The sequence below is a fragment of the Morone saxatilis genome, unplaced genomic scaffold (genome assembly GCF_004916995.1).
Source record: "Morone saxatilis isolate NCDOM2014 unplaced genomic scaffold, NCSU_SB_2.0 Contig14, whole genome shotgun sequence".
Lineage (NCBI taxonomy): Eukaryota > Metazoa > Chordata > Actinopteri > Moronidae > Morone > Morone saxatilis.
In genome coordinates, this window is record NW_023339696.1 from 17,798,890 (window position 1) to 17,824,122 (window position 25,233).

A 25,233-nucleotide genomic window follows, 5' to 3' on the forward strand; every position below is an offset into this window, starting at 1 on the left:
GGGGGGGGGGGGGGGGGGGATTCTTGCTGACCTGCCAAGGGCCCTCTCCATTGGCCCTGCATTTGAGCCCCTCCTCCTGGTGTTGGATGGACTAACTGCTGCCCTAAACCCTGGTGAGCCATCATGCCTGGCATGTGAGACACTCCACCCTGCTGCAAAGACAGAGACAGAAGAGCCACGTTAACCTCTACAAGCACTCCAGAAGAGCAGTTAGGGTCACATGATAACCTGCGAGACATTTACTGCAGGGCCATTCGCTCAGACATTTCTTGCACTCTTACTGGCTGCTGTTGGCTGAGAAGAAGACTGCGAAGCTGGGGATTGGCTCCGGGGTTCGAGAGGCGGAGTACGGGACCCTGGGGCGGGGCCTGCCCGCCTTGTGCGACCTGGTTGGGTGGAGCGCCACTGACTGGCGGCTGCTGGTTGGCTGGTCCGGTAGCTCTCATTGTCATCTGAAGGAAAGTTTAAGAGATCTTACATCGGATATAACTCATGTAAGAAAACCAATTATAAAGTTATTATAAAAACAAAAACAGCTCATCAGGATACCAACTTTGAAAATTCCTGTTGGTTTTGTTACTTGTGATCAATTTTTTATAACTTGGTATCTTCCGTGTGTTTAATGACTGACTGCAAAGTTCCAAAAGTCCAACGAGTGGTTACGTCCTGTCCTGTCACAAGCTTACTTGCATGCTGAAAATAACTCTTTGTTGGTTTTATATGGAGCAATTGAAGGTGCTTAACACCTTATGGCTGACATTAGTGAAGCTAATGTTTTAAATTACATTATTATATAACAGTTGTACAGTGTGGATGTAAACCATCATGTTTGGACGAGGTCTATCTTTGCTGTTGGTTTTGTATCACCTCATGCTCGGTGCAAACAGTTCCTGTGCAATAAAAGAAACAAACGTATGCATGCAAGTTATCAATGAAATATTATTTTTTTCAATGGCATGCTACAAGAGGAACATTCAACAGGGACTGGTAAAGCCAACACATGCTGATTGGAAATTGTCCACCAGCGTGATGCTGAACAGAAGGATGGGAGTGACAGTGTGTCTGTGTGTGTGTGTGTGTGTGTTTTTGTACACAGTATTCCTCACAATGAGAAAAACACAGGATGTCTACTAGTTCCACAAAGGCTGGAATTGACTATAACATAATTTAAATAAGTGTCCTACTACGTTATTTACTTTTATTTCTGACACTATATATAGGCAACATTAAAAACAGTACAGATAAAGGACGTTGTGTTGGAAAATGTACATTTTACTGTTCTTATCTATGCAGTTCAATGAAACTCAGGATGAAACCGATAAGTGAATGACGATATAATAGTTTAAAGCCCTTCAGATTCCAGTGAAGTACCCCTGGACACCCTGAACACATGTTGTTAATGTTAAGAGGCTACTGCAGGTCTCACCATGTTGTTCTGCCTCTGCTGCTCCTCCATCATAGAGACCTGACTAACAGGGGGCATCCCCACCACCACAGACTGGACATAGGACAGATCAGAGAGAAGGAGGAGTGGGGAGAATGGTGGAAATGTGGGGGGGGGGAAGGAGGACAGCGGAGGAAAGGGTTACCAATAAGGCATGCAGAAATCAGCGGGTGCCGGTGCAGTAAAGGCGTCCACAACAGGCAGTGTGAGAGGTACAGGTGTGGGAACACAGGTAGACATGCCAGAGCTGAGTGGGTTCATTTACCTGCTGCTGGACGTTGCCGTGGGAGACAGGAATGGGGCCAGGGGGCCTGTTGAGGAAGTTCTGGTTGGGGGCTACCTGACCAGGCTGCATTGGACCGCCTCCACCGCCCAACTGCTGCACAGAAGCGAAACAGCATTAAGGATATTTCCCCAACAGCTTCATACAGAACAAGAGAACATTTTATCGGCTTTATTTATAGACGCAGTATGCAGTCTTCTCTAGCACCGCTCTGCCTCACCTTTATTCTCATTAACACCTTAAAGTTACCCAATATAAATTCTCAGAGCGATTTCCTCATTTTGTGCAGAAATGTGTTCTATACATTCAGCTGTAGCTTATATGGGGCTATGGCAGTCTGAGACAGACAAATCAACCGGGCATCTTCAAAAGTTATAGTCTTTCTGATTCCAAATTTCGCTCTGTATTTCTGTCCTCTGGCCAAACCGCTTGTATAAAATGTATAATGTATTGTATAAATAAATATAAATACTTGTACCATCATAATGAATCTAGAATCTATATTTTTAGTCGACATATTTTCCGCATGTAATGGATGTTTATTGTGCTAACAACCTAGAGAGTGTCGGGCTGAAACCAAATATTAGCTTTCTTTGTTCATGAGTGTGCAGATAGAAGGCAAACACAAACATGGATACGATGATACCAGTGGAGATTTAACTTCAAGCACCACCTGCTGAGGTGTTTGCTATTTTGGATTTCACAGTTTAAAACAAACTGAAGCTTAAAAGCTTAAAGCCGTTCGCAAAGTCTGGAGTGAAAAAAGTCATATAAAATATCCAACCATCGTTTAAAAGCCGAGTAAAAAAAGAAAGGAAGGAACCTGCTGCTTTATCTGCCAACGGGTTCTGGAAACACACCTGTAAGATTCAGATTTTTCCAAATAATCTGATTCTATTTCACATTTTATTTGCACAGTCCTGCACTTTAAAAACAGGAATCCGACAAGACAGATATAACTGCTTAAAAAGGCAAAATTTGAAACTGTGCTGAGGTGGCTTGTGTGTTTCCACACAGAGGGAGAGACAAGGAGGAATGAAGGGTGTTTCATCCCCCCTCTAAGCACAAATTATTAACTACAGACTCAGAAAAAAAAGTGTGATGGAAAAAAACACCTCCACACATCCATCTTGCTGAATCTGAACAAATCACCCTGGGATTGCGCTAATGCGCGGTGTGTTTTCTGACCAACAATAACGGCACAACACACAGCTTTAGGTCTTTTGAGGGAGATAACAAAACAGCTGCCTCTTTCTCTCTTCTCCTGTCTATGATTTATCTCCTGTCTTTAACCCAGTAACCTGTAAAATCCCGGATCACGATTTAGGGCCTGCATCACTTTTCATGGAAAAAATATTCAATTTCGTCTTGCTGTAAACAGAACACACTGCAATCTCGTTCCCGAAGAATGCCACTCCAGGGCTTTGCGCAGAGAAACCTTAACTACTGGTCCAAATTGAAATTTTAATTACGTTAAGATTGCTGTAGCGCTTCCCTATTAGCAATGCAGCACTGAATATGTGATGATACACAAGAGGCAGAAAAAAAAAATCTTCATTACAATTTCATGTCTTCTGCCTTCTCTAAATGCCCTGATGCTCATACACACACGGCTTCAAGTTACATATAGGGCTGACGCACTTTTGCGAAGACATAAAATTAGCAGGTTGAGTAAACAAGCGCCATCACCGCTGATGAGAGCAGACTGCGAGGAGAAATGTAATCTAACTCATGTAAACCTGACAACAGGCTTCATTTTTTTAAATGGAGACATACTGCTTCTCTGTGACTGGGTGCTGCATTGTTTCAGAGCTATGCAGCATCCCTCCTCGCTGGATGCAATAAGCTGGAGTGGAGCCCTGTGATGGAAAAGACGGCTAATCCAGAGGACACATTTTAAATCACCCTGTCTCCAGGGATGAAGATGAGCAGAGAGGGGAAGTGAAATTTTCATATCATGTGGACAAGGCAGCAGCGTTTGTAACTTGTAATGAACTGAGCGACAAGAACTGGTCTACCTTTACCGAGAGGAAGGAGGGGCCTTGTCTCTGGATTTTCTCCTCCTGTCCCTAAAGGTTGACACACACCCCTGCCACTCCATTGCTTCTCCTAAAGTGTGTCTCATGTAATGTTAACAGCTGGGCAGCCTGAACTGAAAAATTCATATCTAGCCAAGTTGTGCTTTGTTTAAAGCTGAATCTCACAACATTCCACATTTTCAGACTATAGCAAGTAGTGTGAATGGTTTGTTTTTATGAAGCCTTGTTGTTGTATTTACTGTGAAATGTTAACAACTAACAATGTAACAATATGTTTTAACTGCCGGGGATGACGTTACACTGCATGGGAAGATATGTCAAGTAGGTTTTAGGTTTATAAATGTAAGAAAATTGTGAAAAATTAGAGGCATTTTTGCTTAAAAGGGATTTTAAAAAGTTTAATCGCACACCAAAATACTATTTATGTTGACCAACTAATCCACTAAGACTACTTCTCCAGTATTAATACCACACTAAATCTATAATTTCCAATGTTTCACCACAGTCCACCTCACAGATGGGTGTAATAATTAAAAATAATTACAAAATTTAGCGTTGAGATTGTTTTAGGCGCTGTGATTTGATTTAAGCAGCTAAAATTGAAATCTGTTATTTGTAATTGATGTAGACTCGATGGCCACTTTATCAGGTAAACCTGTACAATCCATTGCTTTTCAACAGCTCAGCCATAAAATCTACTTTTACAAAATGTATAATATTCAGTTTTTGGTTACATTTTTGCAAATGTTTACAGATTTAATTATATTATTATTTTATTTTTAAAGAGTTAAAGCTATTTTGACTACATTATATTGTCCTTTTAATTTTCATACATGAGATGCGATGCTACAACATTATTTAATTAACACCTCTATGATAACCTCAACAAAAAAGTAGACTTTGTCAGAACTGCTGGATTGCATAAGATTGTACAGGTGTACCTAATAAAGTGGACATTGACTTTAACCTTAAAGCTCTAAATGCAAGTTAACACAATGTATTCACCATAAACAGTAACCCAACACAGTACACAATGCACAGAGTTGAGGAAACAATTTTGTTGACATGTGCCACTAATTCAACATACAGTGCGCATATGTATTGCACCTATATTTTCCTCACTTAAGCAGATATAATGAGCTGGGAATGCAACAGTCAGCTAATGTTGCAGTAGGAATTTAGCTAATGCTAGTCCCATTAGCCTCTACCAGAGTGAGAGACGTTAGTGGCTGCTGTGAAGATACCGGGCTTGCTAAATGAAATGTCAATAACAATACACTTAATGCCGTAAACAATGCACCTCAATTCCCGGGCGCTCCTCCATAATGCCTTCTCATTATCACCTCCTTTTGGTCTCCCCACTCCACACTGAAACCTTCCTCTCTGCCCACCAGCTCCGCTTCCTCCTCCTATGGCCACTCACCGCTCTGTGCTGTTGGACCTGCTTGTGGTTGGTGATGACTTGCCGGATGCCGTTGACGAAGCCGCTCTGGTCGTTGGGGATGAGCCCCATGAATATTCTCTTCTTGGATGAGTAGAGCAGCATCAGCACCCGCACTTCGCAAGGCGAAGTAGTGTGGGGGAAGTGGACGCAGCCGGCCTGCAGGGAGGGTCACAGGGCAGATTAAGACCTTGACTCGGGACTCCGTCATAATTATGGGATGGGCTCGGGCTTGGGGACATAACCTACTCCTGAGATCCTTTGCCCAATCAAACATATCGGTTTTATAAATTGAATGCAAATGGTATTAACTTAATTCATACTGTGCTTTCCCTGGGCTGTAAATCAAATTCAGGCAAAGAGGCAGAGCTCAGCTGGACTGAATACTATTAATGCCTCTACTATTTCTCAATGGTATTACCTGATTAACAATGCACCACACTGACAAAACCCTCTATCCTTATGCTAGTCTTCTAGAACTGAATCCAAACTAAACAATTAAAGTGTTTACGCCTTTAGTGGATCAATTTACTTAAGACTTCCTGAAAAAAAAAGCAGTTTAGAGTAGTGAAGGACTGTTTCACCCATCTGGGGATGAAACTGATCAGGAACCCAAGCCATATTTTCAGATTTAACACAGAATCAGTGGAAAAACTCAAAATGAATATCAAATCCTGCCTTTATCCACTATTGGATGGGTAAATGCAATCCAAATGGTGAGCCTACACAGGTTTTTATATCTTTTTTAAAACATGCCAATATACTTAAATTCATCCTTTTTTAATAAGCTTGGTTCTATTATATTGCCCTTTATATGGGACTACAAATCACATTATCCAAACGCTCACCTACATAGACTCCTTATGGAGGGTGGTCTTGGTCTGCCTATTTTTAAACACTACTAATGGGTGTCTAACTCCAGGGCTCTTACCTACTGAAAATGCGGAGGCGCATAAACTGAAAGGAACCCTTCATGGTTACAGCTAGAAGCTTCTGCTGTTGAATATTCTTCACTCCCTGCTCTTTTGTTTTCCAGTTCTGCCTTGGTAGACAAGTCAATTCAACGAAACTCAACCTTAAAGAATTGTTGTGAACATTAAATCAGATAAAAGTGGACTGCCAAACTTGTTTCAATATACACCCCCGTATGCCAAATAAATAATTCAAGCCTGGAGAGTTAGATGGTGTGTGTGCAGTCTGGAGAGAGAAGGCTATCAGAACTTTTTAAGATGTGTACATTGATGGCCAATTTGCTTCATTTATTCAATTAAGTACTAAGTTCAATCTTCCACATTTTTTCCCCCACTATCTTCAAGTCAGTGCCAACAGTTTCAGTCCACCCCCACCACTCCTCCTTTTCTTGAAAATCTCTTGCTCCCTCCAGATCCCAAGCAGCTAGTATCAAAATTTGTGAAAAGCTTTGCTATTTCGTTTCTTCAGATCTTATTAGGGAAGCCTGGGTCCGTGAGGAATTCAGAGATATCTGCAGAGCTCTGGTAAGGGGCAATGTCCCGGGTTCATTGTTGCTGTATTAGCTCACGCTACAGGTTAATCCAGTACAAGGCAATGCATAGACTCCATTACTCAAAAACCAAACTGACCCGGATCTTTCCATCAGCGTCTCCTGAACGTGACAAGTGTTGCTCAGCTGAAGGATCACTAGCACATCTTTTCTGGTTTTGCCCTACATTATATAACTTTTAGACTGCAATCTTTGAGTGGCTTAAGTGACATTCAGCCCAACCATCATCTGGCCATCTGCACTTAGGAATAGTGACCTGGAAGTCTACTATTCCACCCTGCTTTGCACACTGGTTCAAGGAGATGTTGTCTGTTATTCAAATGGAAAGACCTCGTCTGCACAAACCCAGTACACAGAACAGATTTAAGAGATTTCTTTGGCACAGTGTCATATTACTCCACATCCATAGAGACTCTGACCTTCCTGGCTACATGAGTGTGTGCGGCGTTTAACTCGATTCATTTGTCCATGTTACTTTACCTCACTCCCGGGATGTTAATATTGTATATGCTTTTGAAAGACTATTTATGTAATCTTGTAAACTGTCTGGCAGTCTCCTTGTTCTGTTCCGTTCGTGTTTTATTTGTTGTTGGATTTTTCTGTATCTGTCTTTTCAATATATCTTGTCACTGTAAAACTGTAAACTGTAAATTAAGTATAAAAAAGGTGTTTTGTCTCAACTGATGGCAAACCATTTTTATATCATATTATCTACCTCTAAGGTGACTAAATGTATGGCCTGGAACCCCCTCTAGAGTTTTTACTGCAACACTGCAACACAGCTGATACTGCATGTTCAGCCCAACTACTGGACAGAGGTGGGACCTGCACTCAGTTGTCATTCATGGAAAATGTATTGAGGTATTCTGAATGATAGATAGGACAGAGGAGACATGGCGAACAAACATTTTAGGCTTAGGGAAAGGTTACTTACAAAACCATTGGCCATAATGCGGTACAGGCCTTTCAGCGACTCCACGTCTTTGTTGGTGAAGAGAAACTGAACCATTCGAGAGTTTCTGAAGAGGTGACCTAAGGTTGTCTACGGAAAGAGCAGGCAAAAGAGGACTTAGTTGTGCATCATTTATAAACAAGTTGCTGCTGCAAACAAGTCACTGCAACACTTTGACACAGTAAAACAAAAGCCAAGAAATGGTCGCACCAGTAGCTGCTGTGGAATCAGCTGCATGATGAGCTTCTGTGGCCACTGCTCTGTGTTCCTGTTTAGAGACACAATGGCAGCATTAAACTGTGAGCACGAAACACCGCTTTACTGCAGATAAAGTCCATAGCGTTTGATTGGCTACTCACAGAATTTCCCCTTGGTTAACATGCACTTGACATGGCAGAGAACGCGTCAGTTTGGTGGTTGAATCCACAGAAGGGGCTTTAGGCTTCTGTGCAAATTAACAGAGACAGAAAGAAAGGAGTGCCACAAAAAGAGGAGGAACGTTAGAACGTGAAGGAGCACATGGCAAACAATGCTGTACAGGTATCCAGTGGGATTTTAAGGGATTATTAAAATGCTCTATGACCAAACCAAAAAAAAAAGCTGTCAGAACCACTGAGCTTTCATTTCAACCAGGTAATGTAAGATCTAAAACTTTACATCGGGTACATCGTAGAGTACGAGGCTACCTACTGTACCTACTCCATACCCATGCCGACAATTTGATGCAGAAGTATAAATCAGGCTTAACTGTCTCTTTCAGGGGGGTGCTCTGGAAATGACTGCTGAGCACAACAGGGAAGACCCAGGGCATGCTGGGGGATTACATCTACCAGCTGTCCTTGGAGCAGCTGAAGAATATTGCTGAGGAAAAGGACATGTGGGGCTGCCCTGCTCACCCTTTTGCCACCATGACCCCAATCAGGACAAGCAATTAAAAAATGGACGGATAAATGGACTTTTAAAGACCTGCAGGCAACCTGTTCCTTAGCAAAATGTCCAGAATGAAAGAAAAAAGAAAAAAAATTAGAACTACTTTCTAAGCACATCAATACAGCAATCCCACTGGGGAAAGCCAGCACTCTTCATCTTCAGGGCCTCAATACCGGATCAATGATCAATCAATCACATATTAGTCAGCCCTACTGTAGTCCCTGTGCTGTCCATTACAAATGTTTTGTGCTGGGCTTTCTCTGCAGACAAATGGGTTATTTATTACCAGGGCCTGATAAAACAGGACGGAAAGGGAGCCTGAGATGTGGACAGTCATAAAACAATCCTATTCAAACGCATCTACCTTAAGTTGGTGAGAAAAACCATTCTGGAAAGTAACCCCACATTTTAGATGACAAAAGCTTTCAGGAATTAACTGATTGAAATTCAGCCATATTGATAACACTGTTTGATCCGAGTCTGTCCACCAAACACAAACACTTGAAGGCCTCATGAGTGTCGCATAAAAGCCATTAACATGCATTTTCCTGGCTCAGCACTGCCACTGTAAACTCAATCGATTTGACCTTGAGCTAAACCAATAGTAATAGGACAGTAAAATGATGTGCAATTAATCATACCGTAGAATAATCAATGACAGGTGGTTATTAGGACTTAGCACAGTGATCAGTCCTAGACAGTAGTGATGATAACAGGTTTAGTTATCAGATGCTGCTGGTTTTTATTTCAGCTGCCCAATACTGACTTATTTATGGCTGGGATATGAGACCAGCAAAGGTTGACGTTTTGGGAAATACGCTCATTCTCTCTTCCTGAAAGTTAGATGAGTTGATCGATACCACTCTGATATCTGTTCAGTAAATATAAAGCTGGAGCCAGCAGCGGGTCAGTTTAGCTTATGAACTGGAAAAAGAGAGAAACAGAAACTAGTCTGGCTCTATGTGAAGGTTACAAAGTCCGCCTACCAGCACCCTAAAGCACACTGATTAAAATGTAAATCTTGTTCCTAAAGTTATGTCGTCAGTGTGAGGTTGCCAGGCAACCAGCGGAGATTCCAGGAAGTTCCCGTGTCCGGGCAAAGAAAAACTCCTTCACTTAAATCCACGTAAAACCAAAACTTCAAAACTGTATAAATTTTTTAACATGCATATTTTGAATTCCTTTGGACCAAGCTAGGTCTCCATGATTCCAGTCTTTACACAAATATAAACTAACCGGCTGCTAGCTGTAGCCTGGTATTTACCGTACAAACATGATCTCACTTTCACCAAGAAAACAAATAAATCTAATTTCTTAGCCAAAACAATGAGTTTTTATCCTAAATGCTGGTTTGTGCATTTTTTTTTTAGGGCGGGAGGGGGGAAGACAGCCTGACATTCAGCTGTCAGTACTATAAGTGATTCTAATTAAACTGCAGGGATTGCTCTTAACAACACATTCTCTTAAAAGGTTTCTAATATCACTTTAGTTTACAGCTTTACTTTAAGGGCCCCAACCACTCTGCAGCAATTAAAAGTCAGACTTGTTACCTCTTGCCACTCCAGAACCCCGGTCCACGCTACAACCTTATTGGCCACACCTTGCGGCTGTCCAATTGGATTCGCATTGCCTTGAGCTCCAGACACACCAGGCTGTCAAGAAAATAGAGAAGGAGAGGCTTACATATAGTGTGCAATTCAGAACCAAAACAGAAAGGAGTCAGAAATATAAGTGCACTTGAGAATTCAAAGAAAGAAAGATTTCATTAAGTTAATAGCTGCACAAGAGCTAATTGAACCGGAACATATTTAAATATTAGATTTGGCTAATTTTAGACAATTGGATATATATTAACATAATTATGTTGTGCTACTGGAGAGAGGAATTAATGAATGAACTTAAAAAAACAAAAAACAACAATGACTGCACCCACAATGATTTTCTAGGGAAAAGGGAACATCGTCTGGTTTTGATCTGATAGTAGTACTAACATTTAAAATTCATTTTGATATTAGACTTCACACAGCGAGTTAGTCTGCAAACTCAGCTCTAGGCTGCTGATGCTACAGCATCACAGATTAAAGTCTTGGTTTTCAGATTTCTAACTTGAGCAGGGCCACTTACATTTGAAAATATCAATATGATTTAAACATTGATAGTGTTTACAAGGGGGTGAGAATAGCGAATCAAGTCTTCAGCTGAGTGCCGTGAGTTATTTAAACTCCATTCCACATTCTCCACCCAGAGTTCCCGCTTGCACCCCAGAGAAGGCTCAACTGTTATAAAAACTTATTCCTGCCTATGTCCATTAAGATTCTCAACTCAAATAGGTCATGTAGGATTTTGGCCATGTGTGCAATATGACTCCCAAAACAGATTTCCCTATGGGGGACATTAAAAGTATATCCTATCCTATCCACAGATCACTGGCTATGTTCATCTCACAAAAAACATAATGAAATACAATTCAACACAAGGGTAACAGCAAACACTTCACATTAAAGGATCTAATCACCAGTCAGAGATAGCTAGCCAAAACGTGCCTGATACTGCTTTCATACCACAGCCAGGACCAACCCACGTTTCCCTACTGCTAATGACTTGTGTGGTCGGCCTCCCAGAAACGTGGGTGTCATTTTTGACTATTTGACAAACAAAAACATTGTTTTCAGTAGCTTCGTTAAAAAAAAAAAGTCCTGGAGTCCTGGCTGTCTTACGCGCTTTTATTACCTCACGTCTTGACTACTGCAGCTCTATGTGGGAGTCAGTCAGTCTTCCCTAGCTGGCCTGCAGCTACATCAATATGCAGCAGCAAGACTCATCACTGGTCCCAAGAAGAGAGACCACATCTCCCCTGAATTGGCATCCCTTCACTGGTTGCCAGTGAAATGTAGAATTGATTTTAAGATTCTTTTATTGTTTTCAGAGCTCTGCATGATCAGATCCTCTGATCAGATGCTCCTTATCATTCCTCGTTCTCAGTCAAAATCCAAAGGTGATCGAATTTTCTCCACTGCTGCTCCTAGATTGTGGAACAGGTTACCTTCATTCAGAGTCAGATCTCCCCAATCTATCACTACTTCTAAATCCTGGCAAAAGACCCACCTATATACAACTGAGTTCTCTTAATTATCAACTGAAGAATACAATTATTTTAATTTCGTCTGTTACAGCTATCTATCAATTTGTGTTATAATTGTTTACGGGTATTTTAATTTGTCTCTGTAAAACAGGATCAGTGTGCAACATTTATGGGGATCTATTGGTAGAAATGTAATATAATATTTATATGTGTTCATTAGTGTATTATCACCTGAAAATAAGAATTGTTGTGTTGTTGTTACCTTCTATCTATCTTCTATCTACAGAGGGAATGGAGTCTGCAACTACACTGCTAGATGCTACTAAATCCTACACACTGGTCCTTTTAAAGTGCTCCATTAATAAATCTGACTTGAATTTGTCACTGGTGACACAGTGCATTACATTGTATTCTACTCTGTGGTTTGTCAAATAATCAGAGGACCACCGTTAATTGGGTGTCTGACCCTGATCCAGGCACTAACAAATGTTGGTCTACACAGGACACCATTTTCATACTGATAAAAGCTTGATTGGTGCATGATTATGCAATTAGCTTTACAAGGGCTTAGTAAATATGTAAAAACCCTCAATAGGGATTAGAACAATATTGAAAATTCAAAAGGGTGACAATATATGGCTTTGGGGGTAAATATTTAGAGCAAGCTGGACATGCACAAAAGTTAGAATTTACAGTGCAGGAGATGTAACAAACACATTAGCACCTCCTTAAGAGAATTAAGAGAATTCTGTAAATGTTACAATGCAATAAAGAGATGCCACATAAGCTCTTTTCTACTACAGGAACTTTAATGGCTCGTAATCCAGAGCCTCCCATAACCTGGACTTTTAAGAACCTGTGAGGTTCTTCCTTGTGCTTCACTGGTATGTTCTGGATATATGACAGTGAAAGAAATAACAAGGCAGTCAGATATACTACCTGTGTATTGAAACACACTTTCTTGCAGCGCTTATCTAAACATACTGAATTATTAAAGGAACATTTTAGGGAACTGATTTCAGCACTGGGCACTGTAACTTCCTGGAGCTTTTGCTAAAATAAACTTCCATAAGACAGCAACTATCTTCTCATTTAACTCTTGGCAAGAAAGCAAAGAAGTGTATTTAGTGTAGTGGTGGTGTTATTGGTTTTATCTTGATTACCACAACTTACCATGGTCTGTGCTGAAGGCACTGGGGGCGGATTCGACGTGGGTTGCGCTTGAGGTGGGGCCTGCGGCGGCATATTGGGTACAGGTTGTCCTGGGGGCGGGACTGGCTGCTGCTGATTGAGAGCAACTTGTTGCTGTTGCAAAATGGGCGGTGTTGCTGTAGTGACTGTTGCTATGCTGGGTTTCACCCCAGGGACTGATGGGATGGCTGGCTGACTGGTGAACGGAGGACCTTGATTGACTATTCCTGGGACTGGACAAGGGAGAGGGAACACAACAGATGCCACTTTTAAATACATACAAGGAACACGACCATTACTGAACACTGCTTTTTATTAATCTAAAAGATCACATTACTATTATTATTATTATTATTATTATTATTATAAAATTAAGTCACTCCGAGTGAGGACATCCATTAAATACCAAAAACAAAGAACAGCAACAGCAATACCATCTTTGGAAAACCGTTGAAAAAGTGACAACAGCTTTACTGTAATAGGCCCAAACACAGTCACACATACAGTACACAGACACAGAGACTAAAAGCTCAGGTAACATAAATTGTTCACAAAGGCCCACTGAGTGCACTGGTAACTCACAGCGACCCTTCTGGTTGTTGGCTGCCTCCACAACCATCTTTGCAGCCACCTGAGCAGGAGTCATGGGTGCCGGATTCTGTCAGCAAGCAGATTAAAGGAAGACAATGCAGGGTAAAACGTTTTAGGGAAGGAACATAAACACCACCGTCTGAAACCGAGCCAAAAGCAGGCAGCGGGAATAGGTCTCCAGGCAGCCGTATGCTGCGTGGCTGCTTGCCCATTACCTGATAGGGGTGTGCTTGGGTAATGGGTGGAGCCTGACTGACTGACAGCTGCTGAGGAGGGAGGACAGGTTTGAGCGGCCCAGGTCCTCCACCTGGGGAAACTGTGGAGACAGACAGTGTGATGAGCTTAGAGTTTTTACACAGCTCTGAGACGTAAACTTCAGAATGCTTCAAAGTCCCAATGTAGGAGTAAAATAGTCCTTCGTGAAGTGAAGGTATTTACCAAAAACTGCACTCCTACGCACAAAAAAAGTGTAGGAGTAAGCATTAGGAATAGCTCAAAAAGTCTTTATTTACGACTGCTGAAGCTGCTGCAAACTAAAGAATGACTTCACACGATCAATCACATCATCCTATAGTGGAATAGTGTGAAAGTTTAAATATCTCCAGATCGTGTGAGATTAGCAACTAGTATCCTACAACTATTTTAGTAGGGATTTAATTGTAGGAAAATAAAATAAAATGATGATGCCAAAATGAAATAAGAAACAAAACCAGACTGGAGCTTGGAGGAAAGTCTGCTGCTTGTAGAGGCACACTGAGAAATGCACAGAACGAGATAACAACATTAAGCTTTACTTTCATCATTTGCAGCCCAAAGAAAAGGTGGTGTAACATCTTATCAAAAAGTGTGTCTGGAGATAAGAAGCTTACAGGAATGCAGCTGCTAAAACTGGGAAACAGTAACTGTACACTATTCTGCATGTCGCTACATATAACACACCAAGAACAATAACTATACAAACAATAAGTATAATGATGACACTAACCACACTGACGAGCAATTATTAAGTTGTATACCAGAATATCGTTCATCAAATTGCTCTGAAACTGATCCCAACAATATCATTAACAACTGTTATTGTCGTTAGTTGTGGTGAGGAGTCTTCCATCCACTTGAGTCTGAATGATTTTTAAAAAGATACATTTATAGTTATTGCTATGGTTATCGTTTTGGTGTAGACAGCCCTTAAGTAAATGTGTGACTTGCATTTGCTGGAACCATCTAGGATTATAACAGGATACGGCAAACCTACATAAGAGACCTGTGCAGCTCTCTTAAAGATAAACATAACTTAAAAAGACTTTCAAAGAAATAAAGTAAGTAGCTTCCATGATTCAGGCTGCACTAATTGATTGTTTTGGCCACTTATAGACAGACAAGGCCCACACCCAGCAGAAAAATACAAAGCTTTTACATCTTCTCCTAATAAAGTTGTTATGGCTAACCTGCCTATTTACACATCCAGCAGACAGGGGAACATAAGATTTCATTTGGACAGGATCCAAGTCCAATATATATTCCTCTGTTAGCTGTGGGATGGTCTCCACTCACTCCTAAGAAATCTGTTTTTCTGCTAGATATTCCACTTTCTGCACCAGTTAGTTGCCAACTTCATCCAATGCTTAATGCTTGAATGATCCAAACATACAGTAAAACCAATTTTATCAGGCGTAATTTACCCTGTGAGTGAGTAAGTTATGGGTTGTGAAACAGCTACCTGTAGGGTTTTGAGATATATATAATAATTATTCCCAATAGCATTAATGAAGGAATTAACTACTATACCTGTAAACCCCAAAAAAGCTCTGCTTATTTACCCAAAAAACACTACAATAATATATAATAAATATTGTTAAAAATACCCTAGTCTAATGCAATTCTATTTATTTGAGAAGACATTTGAATAGATTCTGAACGCAGTAGTCCCCACACAAACTCACCAGGAAGCGAGATGCCTCTTACTAGGACCATATGGAAGGGGTCCTGACTGTAGTCTGGGTGGGGTTCAACTGCACCTCCTACTGGAGACGCCCGGTCAAACAAGGCCCGTAGTGCCGGAAGTTTCCGAGGAGCCACCACAGAGAAGTGAATTCCCCTCTAAGAAATATGAAAATGGTAACATTTGATCTGCTTTTCACCTATTAAATATATATAAACATTACAAATATCACAAATACTACCCCATTTGTAGAATAACTATACACTCAAAAATATTGACACACATACATACAAATATTATATTCTATGTCTGACAACAGATCCTCATGCAGACAATATCAGCGATAACTCACATCTCTGATGATTTTGACCAAGTTGTCTGCTGTGCAGCCGGTGTAGCTGACACTCTCCACAGCAGGAAGCAGGTATGGAGGAGAGTTACACAGCAGCACACACACCTTGTGGGTTTGACCTCTGGCAAAGGTAAAGAGGGAGAAAGCAAAGAGTTGTGATTTATGATTGATTTATGTGCCCCTGAAGGAGTAACATATCCATTTGAGTTGTGAGTTGTTACCTTCTTTTTTAACTCAAATTTCATGTAAGACTTTGGGGGATAATTTCTTTATTGGAGCCAGCTTATGGTGGACATCAGAGGAAATAACAGGTGAAACACTTCCATGTTGGGGTGGTGGTTGTCACTTAGAGAAGCCAAAGTAAAGTCTGTGGATCTGTTTACAGCTGCTTCAGTGGGGACACTCAATGTGTAGGCATGGGACGATATGAAAATTTAATGTCACGATTATCTTGGCCCAAATTAGTGCGATACATGATATTATCACGATAATCATACAAATATACTTCATACCTTTACCTCATCTGCCTGTACTTTATTTTGGAATCAATGCTATTTAGGATGTATAGGATGTAACAGCCATGGTGATGGGCAATATGGGACTGTATGCTGGCCAGCCAGGGAGCTTTTTCAAGTCAAGTCGTGGAGATATTGACGATTATTCCAATTCACGATTATCACAACAATGGAAATGTGTTTTTATCGTGATAATATTGTATATCGTCTCATCCCTGACAATGTGTGTGTATTCTTTCATGGTTTTCTTGCCTTTAGTTACTTTGGCATCATTAAGCAAACAAATGACAACAAGTCTGTCCATTAACAAGGCCGTGTTACCCTAAACGCCCACACAGATTTCATTACTTTATAATGACCAAAGAGGACCTAGTTCTAAGGTCCAATAGGCGATTAAGTGTTTAATACTTTTTAAAGGAGCAATAGATTGCCTAGTAATGACCCTGCCATTCGTGTGTTGACTGTACTTTAAAATGTGTAGACTGTAAGAGAAAAGGACTAGTGAGCTGTGTGAAAGAAGAATACTTACATTTGCTCCCTCATCTTCTTAAAGTCATCAAAGAGCTGCAAGGCCACAGAGAGTCCCTCTGCAATTAGACTACAGCTTTCTGCTCCACCTCCCATAAACCTGTGTAAAAAACATTGAATATTTGCAAAATCGTACTGTCTCATTTACAGTATTTAACTCAGTTACAATAATAAGGCAACATGAAACCACAAGAATGTCATATCTGTAATAAAGACTCACTGAATGCTGTCGATCCACGAGACGAACTCATAGGCAGAGCTGGTTGGTGCGTGACACTGGACATATGACTCAGGAGCACAGTCCACTGTGTTGAACACCACAAGACCGTACTGTGTCCCTCCATACTAGAAGGACAAAAGAAACACGGGAATATTTATATTAGAAATTTTAACAAATGCTTTTCCAAGGCAATTATCCTCTGAAACCATTCACAAAGAATGTTATGAATGAAACATAAGAAATAACACTCACATCCCCACCAAAATCTGTTTCTGCTGGGGGCCCTCCATTGAAATATCTATGGTTCAAAAACAACAACAAAAGCAGAGGCATTTAGACACGATAACATGAATAAAAAAGGAATAATTTAGCAGAGGAGGAGCGTTTTAGTTTGAACTCACTCAATAGCAGGAAGTATGTAATTTTTCCTTAGAGATTCAAAGTAGGGTCCAAGATTTGCCGTCCCTTCGATGACAAACACCACATCAGCCACCTGGTTGGCCCCAGGCTTAGTGGACGGTTCCATGAGTGCTGAACCTGCCACCATGGATCTGGACAAGAAGAGGGGACAGGTTTTAGTATGGAAATAGACGCGAGACCTCCATGCCACAGCAGAAAGTGCTACTGCGCAGGGCGTTTCCACTGCAGGAACTTTCCCAGAGGATCAAGAACCTCAGTGGAATTCAGAAACTTGCTTTACCTGCATTTTAAAGAAAAGAAGTAGGCACTAGTTTCAGTTTCAGTACTTAAATCCAAGTGCAAAGTAACCACAACAACAGGGAGAGATGAGCTGCACCACATTAAAAGGAATTCAAGCATCCAAAGAGTAAATACAACTTAATATATTGAAGATCTGCAATTAAAAGTCGTATTTCCCCCCACTTTTTCCTCTTTAAGAACTCATTAATATTAACTATACATATAAAGCAGCACACATGTACATAAAGTAACACTATCTGACAATCGATCCGCGATTTTCTGCAATAACGTTATTCATTTGACAATAAAAACAATATAACAGCGAGAATGAACTGCTTTAACAGCTTTAAGTTGCATTAAAATAAACACAGTTTGTTCTGCTCAACCCAAAAGATCAAGCCCGGCTAACAATCCAACAATAAAACACACCGACCCTCTCTGACTAACACTATCAACCTATTTCAGAACCAAAACAAAAGCACACTCCACGACCACACGGCTTTCTATGTAGCTCCGTGCTAGCTGGGTAACGTCAAGATAACATAGTGAAAACAACCTAAACCAGCCGGCCGCCAGCTACCGAGAGACTGCTGTGGACTGACCTGCTCGTATATGGCTGCCAGTGGAACCGTGGGACCAGTTAAGCACAAATATAACATAAAATCGGCTTAAATTAGCACTGTCTCCGGCGCACAGCTAACTCATTTGTTGTATTATTTTTTTTACGGAAGTGACAAATTGACACGCCCACAAATGTGACGTAACGGCCTCTTTTCTCCTTCTTCTTCTTGTTGTGCTTAAAAGACCCTCCGGGGTGCAGTGCTGCCTCCCACAGTTCAAAACCTTAAACTACAGCTAGATTATCCGGTTATATTGTCCCCCCACTGTGACAGAAAAAAGACATTACCACATTACAGTTTATTTTCAGTAAAAAATGGGATTATTTGTTAGGGTTACAGTTTTAAAGTCAATCATTTTTTTCTTTAAAAATACATTTTATGCTAAAATTTCTTTAAATTTTCCATCTTCTTTTTCAAAGGTTACATTGTTCTGTTGACATTTCTCCTCTCTTGTTTTTATTTACATGTTTGCCGTTGAGGTAATTCAAAAGTAACGTAAAGTAATAAAGTTACGTTACTTTAATATTGACGTACTTGGATTAGAGTTAGATTTAGGCTTAGACAGACTTTATTTGTCATTTGGATTTGCATCGAAATGTAATTTCGTTACAATGGCACTTAGCACAGCAGGAATAAAGGGTAGGCAGCATGTACAAAATAGAATATGCAGATACAAAAAAGAAGAGAGAAAAAAAAACTTTTAAATAAGAAGACCCGTAAGATAATATATATAATATATATTGCACAGTGTAGTTTCCTATGTAAAAGAAAGTTTTGTATATAATACAAATAAGATAAAAACGATAAATAAGTCCTAGTGGAGCAGTCCTGTGTAGGTGTGTGGGTGAGGAGGGGGAGGGGAGAGGGAATGGTTATAGAGTGTTCAGCAGTCTTATGGCATGTGGAAAGATTAAGGTACTGATTAAATTTTTTAACAGGTCACATGTTTTTAAAAGGTCTTGTAATGCATCAGTGATCCAGACATAGAAGAAATATTCTTCACAAGGTCATGTTTATCATCTCGTCAACATATTATCGCATGAAAGGTAAGTTGACACCTTTCAGTACTAAGTCAATTCAAAGTGCTTTTTACAAGAAATAAAAAAAAGACATTACATTCAAACAAGATATGAAGAAAACAAAATGCAATATAAAAACACAAAATATGATTATAAAACTTAAAGTGGCAGTGCAGTGAAAGATATGAATGAATTCAAATTGAGGCAGTGGCAAACAGAAAAGTTTTAAACCTTGAAGTCACTGAGAGTTGGAACAGACCTCAAGTTTTCTGGGAGGCTGTCCAGGTTTGTGGTGCATAGAAACAGAATGCTGTTTCTCCATGCTAGGTTTTATCTCTGGGGATAAACACACCTGTCCCAGAGGCCCTCATCTGATGTCTGGATGGTTCATAACATCGCAGCCAGTTAGAAATGTATTCTGGCCATAAACCATTCATGGCTTTATTAACCAACAGCAGTATTGTAAACACACAGTGCAGAGATCTGAGAACTGGAGTGATAAGTTCCACTTTCTTGAACATGCTTGTTGTCTGATCAACATGTTTGATCACTTTTAAGCAGTGGTGGAGAAAGTATTCAGATTCTTTACTTAAGTAAAAGCTCTCTCACTCTGTTAAATACCTTTTAGATTGAATGTAAAAGGAGGCCTGAGTATAATCAGGAAGATGTTCTTTAATTATTTAAAGTAAAAGTTCTCAATACAGAAAAACATTATACTATTATATATTATATCATTAGATTATATTACTCATGTATTAATGTAAAAGCAAGATTTTACTGTTGTACTTAATAGAGGTGGAGCTCGTTTTGCTATTTTATACTGCAACTAATGATTATTTTCTCGATTGATTAAAAAAAAGAAAAATTATGAAAATAGTGCCGTCACAATTACTCAGAGCCTCCTTCAAAATGCTCCAACCAGTCCTTAAATCTTAAACTGTTATTTAAAGATCCAGCGTATAGTATTTAGTGGCATCTAGTGGTGTAGTTGCAGATTGCAGCTCTCTCGCTTCAACCTCCCTTCCAAGCTCTAAGAGACCCGCAGCGTAAAGTGGGGCAAAAAGTACAATATTTCTCTCTAAAATTATTAAAAGTAGAAAGTGGCATGAAATAAATGTAGGCCTTCAAGTACCTGAACTGTGTAGAGTACTTACTACTACTGAATGTCAATCTGTATTGTACCTAATTGAGATGACGGCTGCATAATTCAACTGGAGGCTTTCTATTTGTTCTTGTACATCCATTGAAGTTCAATTTATTCCATTTCCCTGACTGCATTCCAAGCTATGCTCTCCTAATATATGCACTTAATAGATTCCCACAGTGTAAATGAATCTTAGAGTCATGAGGTCATCACTGAATATTATCTCGTCTTAAACCTCTTAACCTCAGTGTTTGCAAGTGCGCTGCCAGTGGCAAAGTCATGAGAAAGGTCATCTGTTATTGTATCTGCCTCGAATTTATCTAATGGACATCCTGAGGTAGACAAGCAAGGGGCCAACAGATGGCCTTCTTCAAGAGTAAAATTAAGAATTTACACAAGACATCCTGAGAATCCTGAGTGTAACAGAACCAGCATCACGCAATCAGCTCAAGATCTTGTTCAGATTTATCTTCCAAACATCAAACAAGTTCGATTTAACTGTGGAACCAGGGCCTGTCTGATGCTCAGTGTGGAGGGGAGAGAATTTAATCATGAACCTGAACATGTTCCTGGCAATACGTGAACAGAATTTATGCTGACTAGATGCTATACCCCATCCCTTACTGAATGTTGACCTTCAATGTGTTTCTTGCAGTGAGCACATAGAAAGTGAGGTTTCCGTCTGAAACATGCACCATATGTGGATCAACCCATTCTACATGAAGCATGTCACAGTTTTCTTATTTGACTTTTTTATTTATTCACTTAATTACATGATTGAAAGATGATTGTCAAAATACTGCCTGGAACTTCACGAGGTTGTTTTCCCACAGTACTGCTAAGAAATAGAAGTAATTCAAAACCTACTGTGTAACATTTTCTGGTCAGGCTAAACTGACAAGGACATGCAGTGTATTTTTCTTTTCTGTTTGAAACAGAGCTCTCTGTAAGAACACTGGAGATTTCAAAGTGCTGTTGAACTAGATCTCCAGGAGATGTCAGCAGATATCTACAGTAAGTACAGTAAATTCCTGGTCTTTTTCAGAGAGAAAAGGTTACTGATTGTAACTTAGTGCCAGGAAGCCTTAAGATAGTTTATCTATAATGAAAAGTTATATAAAAGAAAAGCTCCATGGAATATAGCCGTGATGTGTGGTTTCTTTCCTTAAAATATATATTTTCTAACCATTCTCTTAATGATATTCAAATGAACATAAAATGTTTGTGATTTGACACTTAAAACACTGAACCTGGTTGTCAAGTTTAGCTGGTTTGTATGTTCTCCATTTAACACTTATCCAGCCCCTCCCAAACCTCAGCGCTGAACACAAGAGCACAATTACTACAGCAGCTATCAGCACGCTAACCTGCTCTCAGATCAGCACAATACACCAGCGGCTTACCTGTAGTTGTAACACATCGCCGCATTGTTTCTGTGGGTCCAACAATAGCATCTAGTCCCCTGTGGCACTGCCAGCCAGTCAGCTCAGCGCAGCGTTCAGCGAAGGGTTTCAGAGCTCATCAAACTCAAACTCCCCACAGAAACAATGCTCCATATCAATTTAACCCAAATTCTAGGGAGGGCAACAAGCTGTGGGCGTCAGTAAGCAGGGTCGCATCTGGCGACCTAAGAAAAGTTCATCTGAAGGAGGGTTTTGTGCCCAAGGCTACCCCCCTAGATGCAAACATTAAACCCCCCACCCCCACCCCACAGAGCTTTTTATTCTGGCTGAGCTACGTGGCCAAATTAAACTGACAGAACAGATCGTGTGTGTGTGTGTGTGTGTGTGTGTGTGTGTGTGTGTGAATGTGCATGCGTAGGCACCCTTTTACTTTGCAACTCTGATGCTTTCTGCTGCTCAGAGGGATACACTGTGTGTCTCGCTGCTTTGAACTTCAACACACACAGTGCCAGCAGTTGCCAAGCAATTACAGAAAGCCTGCTCTCTGGGCGTGCCTTCGGAAAACCAGACTTTTGCTTTTTTTTCTTCTCATTTTGTTTTTTGTTTGGTCAGAGAATGACATAATAAAATATGAATGAGAAATATGGTAGGTGCCTCGGTGCTCCATGTCTGCGAGGTCCAGGTGGTGTGGTAAAGACAATTCGTCTCCTGACCATGGTACCCAGCTGGGATGCTGAGGGCCAGATGGTCTGCTCACAACAGGTAATCACAGCCAGCATGCTGATACACTGACATCCACACAAATGGGTTACCAGAACTACCCAGAGCATTTGGGATGCTGTGATAGTACCCTCTCCCACCAGTCTCTGGGGCTTTTTCTATAGAGTCTGACACCAGTGCTGTGCAGTAGAAGCTGTGAGTTATGAAAAGGAGCTCAGATATGGATTTTTACTCCCATCCACTTAAATGGCAAAATTATTTTATTCAGTTTGTAAAGAACCCCACATTCATCTATTCCTCTTTAACATTCCTCATTCGAAGCCATGATAGCAGATATATAATGTCAAAGGATGTTGCACAAAAGTTTCTGTTTGTTAGGTGAATATATTAAAGTTCTTCCATGAAAGCAATTTATAGAGAAGGTCAGATCCTGGGGCCCAGCTTCTGTATTAATACACTTTCCCCCTGCAGAGGCAAGCTACTTTACTCCTTCTGGTTGAGGTTTCCACTTGCATGCATTCATTGAATTCATTATTTTGAAAGGTTTGGGATATTATTTATAGTGTTGGAATAAAATGTTAAAAAACTGTATACGTGGCATAATAAGTGGTCTTATAAAAAGGTCGGAGTCCCTTTGCGCAGTGCTTTCTAGATGAGAAAACAAAAGTTAGGAGTCCCAGTCACGAAAGGTTTGTCGTCGTGTCGGCAGTGCAGGTAATGTTATGGTATAAAGTGACTTTTAGGTTACATAAAGATGTATATTGCATGTGGATCCAGCCATGTCAAGAAAACTGTAATACCAAAGTATCACCCAAAGCTACTGCATTCATCTTTAATGATGCAAAGGAATTCATTATGATTATGTTTAATAATCAGATATATTAGCAATAAGCGCTAATGCCTTGCTGTCAGCTTACTTTAGATAAATCCCTCCAGTGTGATACAAACAGCTCTATATTGCACACACCTCCCCCAGTCTCTAACTTGCTCCCCCTCCCTCTCTGCCTCTTTCAGCTCACTGAACTGAGTGAAATGTCTTTCCGACTAAATGATTTTTTTTTTTTTTGCACGGTGGGAACGTTGCCATGGAGACAGCAGTCGCCCCCCCCAGCCCCTCCTCCCACTTTTCTCTTTCAACAGTCTACAGCATTAAAGCTGTGCTAACTGGTGCGTTGTCACGTGTGTACGTGCGCGCGTAATATTGTGGTGCCTGTGTGTGTGCATTACGCTCTTCTTGAACTGTTAACACTGTCGGTGTGCTGCAGGTGCCCCATGATGAGTGTGTCTATATACAGAGCTATCCTCCTCCACCTCCCGTTTCCACTTCTACACACACATCCTGCATGCAGCCATCCCCTCTCCTCTCCAGGTTTTCCCATTTGTGTCCTCCCCCTCCTCCTCCTCACTGGCATTCTCCTTCTCTTCATCCTCCTTCATTTGTTTAATCCTCTCCTACTCCTCCTTCTCTGTCATCCCCCTGCACACATCTGAGCTTCACAGTCTTCCTCCTCTCTCTGCTCTCAGCTGAAGCACTGGAGTTGCTGATTGCTACTTGGTGTGCATCTTCGCATTAACAAGAGATAATAACCACATGACAAATAATATGAGTGTTTTAAAAATAAAGGGAGATAAAATAGAAGTAGGGAGGCCAGATGGAGAAAATCACACAGGACAGGCAGCCGTGCTCCATTTTGCATTTAGGCAAAATGCGGCCACAATAAAGAATTCATGACAAAGTGGCTGAATAATTACACACGACTTAATGCACAGCAGAAAGTCAGAGAGCTTGATCTTAAAAAAAAAGTTGGGTCCTGGCTGCTTCTGTCCAGGTAGAGTGTCTTACCCTCCATGCCTGAGTTAAATATAGACTGTGTACATTTGAAATGCTCAGGGCCTTGCATTTTATATATAGCACACTGCCTGAGATGTGTGACAGTAGCTTCACCACCTCTTCTGCCTCCCAGCCCAGTGGATTAAAAGAAGTCAGAAACACGAAGCTGGATGATACATATCCTTTATTTCCATTATCATTGCTTCAGTCACACTGTTACTTACACATTCACCTAAATCCTGCAACCTCGTACAGCTGTCCTGACTGAAACAATCGCCCTGACTGAACCCCTCACTCAAATTCTCAGCATTAACCAATAAAAAAGTAAACCTCTTGAATAAATTATATATAAAAAAACAATTGAAAATCAAAAAAGAATACCAATTCGAGAAAGATAAATACAGCATAAACAATGTTATTTCATCATCGTTGTTTTTGACCACAGAGATAAACAATTGCTAGGTCTCCATTTAGTCGTCATTAGTAGTATTAGTATCAAGTTCATTGTCAGATTTTGCTTAAAGCATCACTTATATAATTTTTCATTGCATCAAGTTGACATCATTCATGTTAATATAAGCATGCAAACATGTTTCCCCATGACCATTCAGAACTGCACTAACACGAGAAGACAGCGAGAGAGAGAAAGAGGGGAGGGTGTCATACACAGAAAGAAAGAGGGCAAGATGGAGGGATGGTAGATAGCAGAGGGAGCGGGAAGGTAGGGCGGGGGGGGGGGTGAAAAAAAAGAGCGAGGAAATGGATAAG

The 25,233-nt window shown here is 40.6% G+C and overlaps 1 protein-coding gene across 4 annotated transcripts in view; it reads right to left on the reverse strand.

Moving 5' to 3' along the window:
- The window catches only part of med25 (mediator complex subunit 25), a 22,759-nt gene extending 4,292 nt beyond the window's left edge, over positions 1 to 18,467 (reverse strand). The window contains exons 1-19 of one of the 4 annotated variants that reach the window (XM_035655503.1): positions 18,331 to 18,467; positions 17,431 to 17,580; positions 17,282 to 17,327; positions 17,030 to 17,154; positions 16,811 to 16,909; positions 15,767 to 15,887; positions 15,416 to 15,572; positions 13,691 to 13,791; positions 13,467 to 13,542; positions 12,867 to 13,117; positions 10,162 to 10,263; positions 8,041 to 8,126; positions 7,892 to 7,949; positions 7,664 to 7,771; positions 5,190 to 5,366; positions 1,710 to 1,820; positions 1,427 to 1,498; positions 282 to 452; positions 32 to 152 (exon numbers count right to left, since the gene is read on the reverse strand). In XM_035655503.1, coding sequence (XP_035511396.1) covers positions 32 to 152; positions 282 to 452; positions 1,427 to 1,498; positions 1,710 to 1,820; positions 5,190 to 5,366; positions 7,664 to 7,771; positions 7,892 to 7,949; positions 8,041 to 8,126; positions 10,162 to 10,263; positions 12,867 to 13,117; positions 13,467 to 13,542; positions 13,691 to 13,791; positions 15,416 to 15,572; positions 15,767 to 15,887; positions 16,811 to 16,909; positions 17,030 to 17,154; positions 17,282 to 17,327; positions 17,431 to 17,576 — 2,128 coding nt within the window. In that variant the 5' untranslated portion in view covers positions 17,577 to 17,580; positions 18,331 to 18,467. Of the gene's footprint in view, positions 1 to 31; positions 153 to 281; positions 453 to 1,426; positions 1,499 to 1,709; positions 1,824 to 5,189; positions 5,367 to 7,663; positions 7,772 to 7,891; positions 7,950 to 8,040; positions 8,127 to 10,161; positions 10,264 to 12,866; positions 13,118 to 13,466; positions 13,543 to 13,690; positions 13,792 to 15,415; positions 15,573 to 15,766; positions 15,888 to 16,810; positions 16,910 to 17,029; positions 17,155 to 17,281; positions 17,328 to 17,430; positions 17,581 to 18,330 lie in introns of all 4 variants that reach the window. The other 3 variants (XM_035655502.1, XM_035655505.1, XM_035655504.1) reach the window with 3 other exon arrangements.
- Between the last annotated feature and the right edge of the window lie 6,766 nt (positions 18,468 to 25,233).